General features: G+C 40.6%; 1 protein-coding gene and 1 pseudogene across 1 annotated transcript in view; both read left to right on the plus strand.

Moving 5' to 3' along the window:
- Positions 1-5,366, plus strand: part of LOC148735563 (uncharacterized) — a 6,292-nt pseudogene extending 926 nt beyond the window's left edge.
- The window catches only part of LOC111344194 (uncharacterized), a 41,465-nt gene extending 33,385 nt beyond the window's left edge, over positions 1-8,080 (plus strand). Inside the window, 1 exon segment of the mRNA XM_088755282.1 lies at positions 7,446-8,080. Within this exon segment, the coding sequence (XP_088611408.1) occupies positions 7,446-8,080 (635 nt within the window).
- Positions 8,081-8,405: the final 325 nt, after the last annotated feature.

The following is an 8,405-nucleotide window of genomic DNA, read 5'->3' on the forward strand; positions in this document are numbered from 1 at the left end:
GACTGAGTAGTATTGGTTCCAGTCTCCCCCTATCTTTGAGTGAGGTTCTCAAGCAATGCCATGTGCTCGTAAGTTGTAAATATATTGAAACCTTTTCCCTCGTTGAATACGCCTCAATATGGCATTCAGCGTAATGCCTGAGAGCTTCTGGGATATAGCAAACTTAGTTTTTCATTCACTGTTAATAGAGGGAAATTGTCTTTCCTTTCTGGTTCACCCAGGCTGAAGTCCTTCATTCAGAGTAATGCATGAGCACTTCTGGGATATATAACATACCTAGCTTTTCATTCATGGTCAATATAGGGAAGTGTTGTCTATCCCTTCTGGTTCACACAGGCTGAAGTGCAGGCATTCAGAGTAATACCAGAGCACTTCTGGGATTTATAACATACTTAGCTTTTCATTCATGGTCAACATAGCGAAGTGTTGTCTATCCTTTCTGGTTCACCCAGGCTGAAGTCCTGGCATTCAGTGTAATGCCTGAGCGCTTCTGGGATATATAACATACATAGCTTTTCATTCATGGTCAATATAGGGAAGTGTTGTCTATCTTTTCTGGTTCACCCAGGCTGAAGTCCTGGCATTCAGAGTAATGCCTGAGCGCTTCTGGGCCATATCACATACATAGCTTTTCATTCATGGTCAATATAGGGAAGTGTTGTCTATCCTTTCTAGTCCACCCAGGCTGAAGTCCTGGCATTCAGTGTAATGCCTGAGCACTTCTGGGATATATAACATACATAGCTTTTCATTCATGGTCAATATAGGGAAGTGCTGTCTATCCTTTCTGGTTCACCTAGGCTGAGGTCCTGGTATTTAGTGTAATGCCTGAGCGCTTCTGGGATATACAACATACTTAGATTTTCATTCATGGTCAATATAGGGAAGTGTTGTGTATCCTTTCTGGTTCACCAGGCTGAAGTCCTGGCATTAAGTGTAATGCCTGAGTCCTTCTGGGATATACAACATACTTAGCTTTTCATTTATGGTCAATATAGGGAAGTGTTGTGTATCCTTTCTGGTTCACCCAGGCTGAAGTCCTGGCATTCAGTGTAATGCCAGAGCGCTTCTGGGATATACAACATACTGAGCTTTTCATTTATTGTCAATATAGGGAAGTGTTGTGTATCCTTTCTGGTTCATCCAGGCTGAAGTCCTGGCATTCAGAGTAATGCCTGAGCACTTCTGGGATATATAACATACTTAGCTTTTCATTCATTGTCAATATAGGGAAGTGTTGTCTATCCTTTCTGGTTTACCCAGGCTGAAGTCCTGGCATTCAGAAAGATGCCTGGGTGCTTCTGGGATATACAACATACTTAGCTTTTCATTCATGGTCAATATAGGGAAGTGTTATCTATCCTTTCTGGTCCACCCAGGCTGAAGTCCTGGCATTCAGTGTAATGCCTGAGCGCTTCTGGGATATATAACATACATAGCTTTTCATTCAAGGTCAATATAGGGAAGTGTTGTGTATCCTTTCTGGTTCACCCAGGCTGAAGTCCTGGCATTGACTGTAATGCGTGAGCGCTTCTGGGATATATAACAAAGTTTTACATAGCTTTTCATTCATGGTCAATATAGGGAAGTGTTGTCTATCGTTTCTGGTTTACCCAGGCTGAAGTCCCGGCATTCAGTGTAATGCCTGAGCGCTTCTGGGATATATAACATACTTAGCTTTTCATTCATGGTCAATATAGGGAAGTGTTGTCTATCCTTTCTGGTTCACCCAGGCTGAAGTCCTGGCATTCAGTGTAATGCCTGAGCACCTCTGGGATATACAACACACTGAGCTTTTTATTCATGGTCAATATAGGGAAGTGTTGTCTATCCTTTCTGGTTCACCCAGGCTGAAGTCCTGGCATTCAGAGTAATGCCTGAGCGCTTCTGGGATATATAACATACTTAGCTTTTCATTCATGGTCAATATAGGGAAGTGTTTTCTATCCTTTCTGGTTCACCCAGGCTGAAGTCCTGGCATTCAGAGTAATGCCTGAGCGCTTCTGGGATATACAACATACTTAGCTTTTCATTCATGGTCGATATAGGGAAGTGTTGTCTATCCTTTCTGGTTCACCCAGGCTGAAGTCCTGGCATTCAGTGTAATGCGTGAGCGCTTCTGGGATATACAACATACTTTAAGTTTTTTCATTCATGGTCAATACGGGGAAGTGTTGTTTATCTTTTCTGGTTCACCCAGGCTGAACGGAAGTTCTGCTATTCACAGTAATGCCTTAGTGCTTCTGGGATACCTAACATTCTTATTTTCTTTGACATCCACAGGTTAATCTAGGGAAGTGTTGTCTATCGGCCTTAATGGTTCACCCAGGCTGAAGTTCTGGCATTCAGTTTAATGCCTGAGCGCTTCTGAGATATTTGACTTACTTAGCTTTTCATTCATGGTTAATATAGGGAAGTATCATGATTGTCTATCCTTTCTGGTTCACCCAGGCTGAAGTTCTGGCATTCAGAGTAATTCCTGAGGTTTTCTGGGATATATAATGTGAAGAAATTCTTGTGACGCAAACTTTTGTGTTTTTTGAGCTCTTCACCTATATCTACAGCAGAGCGACAGGAATAAATAGCCGTTTGAGACAAAAATTTGAAAAACAGCTTCATTTTAATGCTAAAAGTCGCCCTGCAAACCGCGACGGGAAGAGAATATCAAAACAAAAAATGCTGCCAAAATAACTCAATAAATAACACAAGGCAAAACACTGCTGGTACATTTCTTTGCGAAGCTAGATCGTGAAATCTCTGATGCGACGTTTTTGTAGGACGTAAACACACGACGACGATTGATTTCCTGACAAACTGGGTAATATGAGATAATATAAAGTATGAAACAACACGAAGTAACGCGCACAGCCTCAAGTGCTCGATATGCCGCATTTCCTTGAATAAGCGCCCACCCCTCGGCCATTCAAACTTGTAACTCTGAATAAGCGCGACACCGGAACCCTTTCTTTTTCAGCTTTCATAACATTTTAAACTTTTACTACCCTAGATGAATATGTTGGGAGAGATTCTTGCTTTAAGAGTTATATTACGCCGATGTATTACCTTTCCTTTTTATATGGTTGGCTTCGCAAGCGGTGCAAGATGCAGCGAATTCTGTGAGCTGATTGGCTATTAACCCTTGCTTATTTCTCGTTTTCTGCGGTGGCCAGCGTTGCAGCCATTTTGTCTTTGTGTAACCTGCAGGAAAGCTCTCGCTTGGCTCTTAACGCTTGGCTCAGGTTTTAGTCCTCCTGCTTGGTCAATAACGCATTACTGGATCTACCGCGCTCTAGGTTAATTTCCAAACCACCCTAGCGCACAGCGCTTGACTCAGTATTTAGAGTTGGTTTTTCGGAAAAAGTGAACGTCCCACCCCTCTCAAGAAGCTTTTAGAATATGAAAATTCAAGGACTTTCCAAGGATTGGTTGAATTCATTGGGGGACTTGCCCTGAAATTCACGGACTTGCAAGACAGTACGAACCCTGTTAAAGTTCAAGGGAGTTTAAACTTGTTCGTAACGTGTCATTAAACGAAAGTTGGTCTTTGTCTGTTTAAAAGCTTTGTCAGCTTGTTCAACATCTATCTTGAGTTGAAAACAATTATTACTACCCCCGGTCTCTGTTTATTCACGATTTTAATCATCGTTGCGGAGGAGGTAGCGCAAAAAGATTTTCAACACCAGTACCTTAATCACATCGTACCTATAATGTCTGTAATCTCTCGCAACTATCTAGAGGATTCCGGCACCAATATAGGTCATCTGAAGGCCAGTGACAAAGAATCTTAAGAGTACTGCATAAATATAGTTTAAAAAAACTGGAACAGTGTGTAAACTATAAATGCGACATAAAATATCAGTGAGAAAAAGCCGCCATGTATTGTGGACTCTGCGTTAAACAGCAAAAGAAATTATAGGTTGTAATACGCTGAGTTTATTCCCAATAACTGGTACCCGGATGCTCAAAAATTACAGCACCAAGCGTCAGCTGTCAAAGATTCCGAACACAGCGAAAAAAAAGTCGTCGGTTCTGGAATTTACTTTGTCTCCGATCCGAAAACAAAAATCTGGTAAAATTGATTAGAAAACAAAACACTGAGGCCGCCAGTTAAATGTTGTGGTAAATAAGCGTCGCAGCCGACGTTAGTATTAATGAAGTTAACTAAATCCGCAAGCATTGACTAAGAAATGTTTCTTCGACGTGACTGTAACTGCCGTAACACACTCCGGGCGAGCGCTTTGTCTTGTCACTATTTTTAAGCGCCGGCCATGTACACTTTTTTCGGATACGGCTTCTTTAATTACCTTTTCACGCCATAGGATGATGACATGATTGTGTAGAAGTTGACGCCTCTATTAGATTAGGAGCGAAATACGATAAAAAATTTAACCCAAGCAAGCCACTGGTATCCAGTAGAGAATGCGGACTAAAAGTACGGATACTCTGCTGGATACCTAGACTTTTTTAGGTTGCTAACGGCGTGAGGCTCGTTATGTTTGAAGCCGATTGGAGGTCTCGCTTGGCAGGATCACGTCATTAAAGAAATTAACTTAACCACGGAAATGGAGCTAAACGGTGATTGTAGACACCAGTGCCTTCAGGACAGCTCTTGTGTGTTGGTGAACATCGGTCTATCGAAAAACGACAGCACGAGGATCTGCCAGCTTAGTGACTCTGACCACACCCAACATCCTGATGACCTCAAACCGAAAAAGGACTTTCTCTACTAGGCCACTACCGTATAAAATTACAGCTTTAATACATAAAGAATGATATATTAATCCTTAATTGAGAATAGTGAACGCATTTCCAGTCATTCATCAGCTTGACAGAGCGACGAAAAAGGCGAGTGACGTGCTATCAGCTAATTGGTGATATCAAACATACGTAAAATTGTCGCAATTTTACATATGTGTAGTTACAACTTTTCTCAGGGCTGGAAATCCTTGTTGAAAACCGCAGTTTATACGATAAAATACTCTTCTATCCATTTTGATTTTACTAGACTATGCATCGCTCAAAATGTTTTTATATCTCTTTAGAATCCATGTTCTAGTAACCCCTGTCTCCATGGTGCAACCTGTTTTAGTGGATTTACAGATAAGAGATACATTTGCCTGTGTCAAGCTGGTTACACGGAGAAAATTGCGAAAAAGGTAAATATCTTTTACGTGATGTTACATTGAAGACTAGCTTTCAGTATTTTACAGGACTCAAATAAGATGGGACTGAACGAGGTTGTCTGTTATGGGCCTCTTAGGCAGAATCCAGTCAGTCGACGAAACTACACAATTTCCTGAGATGACACATACTTATTTTCAATTTGGTAAGCTCTCAATTCTTTTTTATTGTTCAGATATAGATGAGTGTGCTAACTACGCCAACGACTGCCACCTGCACGCCCTGTGTACTAACACTGACGGAAGTTATACCTGCACCTGCAAATGTGCATACCGTGGTGATGGAAAAAATTGTACCGGTTAGTGCTGAATTTGGTAAAATTTAATTGTGATGGCTGTGACAACAATGATATGTACTTTTTACTCGTGGATATGCCAAGCGAAGGAACCAGTATTATGGGGATATGTAAATTTCAAGGCGTACCCACGGCCTTAGGAGTCTGGGTAGAGCATGCATCTTAAAAAACATAGGCATGCTACGCATGCAAAAGTCAACAGTTTGGATGGGTGGGTTGAGATGGGACACTGAGTTACTGGTCTTTCGGTCTGGGGAAAGCATGCATCTTAAAAAACATAGACATGCTACGCATGCAAGAGTTAATATTTTGAATGGGTGGATATGCCAAGTTTTCAATTTTGTTAAAGAAAAAGAGCATCAAATTTCAAACTTTCAAAAGACCGTCCCAATTAAATGAAATAAACTGAGACGCAAGTAATTTGTGGTCTGTCGTCACTGTTGTCTAAACGATTTAAGCAAAAGTTAATTGCAGTGGCGCCACTCCTTCTGTAGTCTTCCTCAAACTTTCCCTGTTGTTATGGTTTGATTCGTTTTAAGACAAAGGGGCTACTGTTCGTTATCCTCCGGGACCTTTTCATCGGATGGTTTAAATCGTACTCGGCAACTGTCGAGTGCAAGCAAGAATTTTTTCGGAGGAGAATCTTTTGCCTAAGGGTGATGGCTCGAACACTTCAGGAAAAAAAAAAAAGAAGAAAACATACAAACGCATTTCACAGACAGAAAATATGCTTTTTTCCTTTACTCAACTCTCGAAGCATCACTTGAGCAAATTTCTTTGTGCTTGCTCATTTATTTTCATTTTTTCAAGAAGCATTGAATGTGGTAGCTGATATACAAGACGACAACTTTCCTTATTTCAGTTTTTAAGAGCGCGTCCACGAGAAAACCGGGCAGAACCGATAAAGCTCAAATTACCGATTTGGCTCAAACTTGGCACAGATGCTAAGTATCATGAGTTAACAAATGTGTTAGAATAACAGGTCAAAATATATAATTTCCTAGGAGATTCAGGGTCCCCCTAAGAAAACCTTTTCCTGCATTTTTTGCATAATTAATGAGCTAACTCCGTTTGCTGCTGTGACAAGTCGAAAAGCCATCAACAAATTCAATCAACTGGGTTATGTTCTTTATTTATCAGGCTTTAAGAAAATTGAGCTTTTTAATTTTTTCATTTCATTTCTTCCCTTACATCTCCTTTAAGTAAAGACGATTTTTTCTGGTTTTGACAAAGTCCAAAAATAAGGTATTTTTAGGCTCAATATATCCGATGACCAACCACTTCTGATCATTATTCCTACATGGGCAGTGAAAGTCATCACTTAACTTCCAAAATCAGTAATAAAATTTTGGGGCAACTGATTTCATTACCCGTGATTACGTGAAATTTACATCTAACTCCCACTTTTTAGTCTGTATCATCAAAATTCCGTAAACCACATTCTTGTTTTATTAACTTGAAATAGCTTGAAATTTACCAGAAACTTCTCATAGAGTAACGTTTTAACATGAACAAGGGGAGACTCTTTGCAATGTATATTTGGAGTTCATATATTTTGAACTGCGGTATTAAATACGTATGATGCACGATCCTGGCAGTAGAGAGCGCTATTTATGATAGCGAAAATCAACCTCTGCGATACTAGTGCAGCGCTCTACCAATTGAGCTAACAAGCCAACTGGGAACAGGCCGTTAAGTTGATTCGTAATAAACCCGTGCGCTAATATAGAGTTATCTTTATTCTGTTAAAGAAAAAACTCTAAAATAAACCTGTTTATATTTGGCATGCCATGTCCTTATAAGAATAAATTTGATCAACGCTGGGGACATGGAGGGTTGACGAAAACAAAATTGTCGTGCAGATCTCCCTTGCTGCGCCTCTTTTTGTCTGAAAACAACAACAACCTCAAAAAATTTTGTGGGAGTTATCAGTCCCTTCATTGCAATTTTCATTTCTTAGTCTCTTCAGCGCTTCCAAAATCGTGCAGCGACTTAAAAAAGCTCGATCCTACTGCAAAACTTGGATCATGCCTGATTGATCCTGACGGCGAAGGAGGATTGCCGCCATTTAATGTCACCTGTGACATGAGTGACAAGAACGGTGTTGGTGTGACCGTTATAAGTCACGACAGCGAGAGTCGGACACTGGCAGACGAATATGATGGAATGGGATCATATTCACGTGACATACACTACAAAGGAGCAAACATTTCTCAGCTGGTGAGCCTCGAGGACATTTCCAAGCACTGCGAGCAGTTCATAAAGTACGAGTGCTTTGGTTCTTCAATGAAAGATGCCTTTTGGGTCTCGCGCGATTTTGAGAAAATGACCTACTGGAGCGGTGCAACACCCGGAAGTCATAAGTGCGCATGCGGAATGGACAACACATGCGCACAACCAAGTGGCTCAGCACACCGCCCAGTGTACTATAACTGTGATGTGAATGACAACAAATGGCGTGAAGATAGTGGTTTCCTTACCAACAAGATTCATCTTCCAGTTATGCAGCTGAGGTTTGGAGATACAGGTTATTTTGTCCCAGGAAACTATGACGAGCAGGGCTACCAAACCCTAGGAAAGTTTAAGTGTTACGGAATCGCCTGATTAGTCAATCAGCGATGTTCTTTCCGAAAACATCACTGCCCACTTTAACACATGTCTTATTAATTTTTGATTGATTTATTCTGAATTTATTTGTTCATTCATTTTGTGTGAAAAGATCTGATAAGAGGGGTTATGGCAATAGTGCAACGGTGTTATGATAAAGACAAGGCAAATCTCCGAAAAAAAAGGCAAGTGACAAATTTGGTAATCATGAATCATTCTGTTGGCAATGATTCAAAGTATTACAACTCCGAGCCTCCAATCGAACGAACGAATGAATATATATTTGATAAACTTATAAGTGATTCTTCTGTATTGCACGGCA

This window comes from Stylophora pistillata, chromosome 3 (genome assembly GCF_964205215.1).
Source record: "Stylophora pistillata chromosome 3, jaStyPist1.2, whole genome shotgun sequence".
NCBI lineage: Eukaryota > Metazoa > Cnidaria > Anthozoa > Scleractinia > Pocilloporidae > Stylophora > Stylophora pistillata.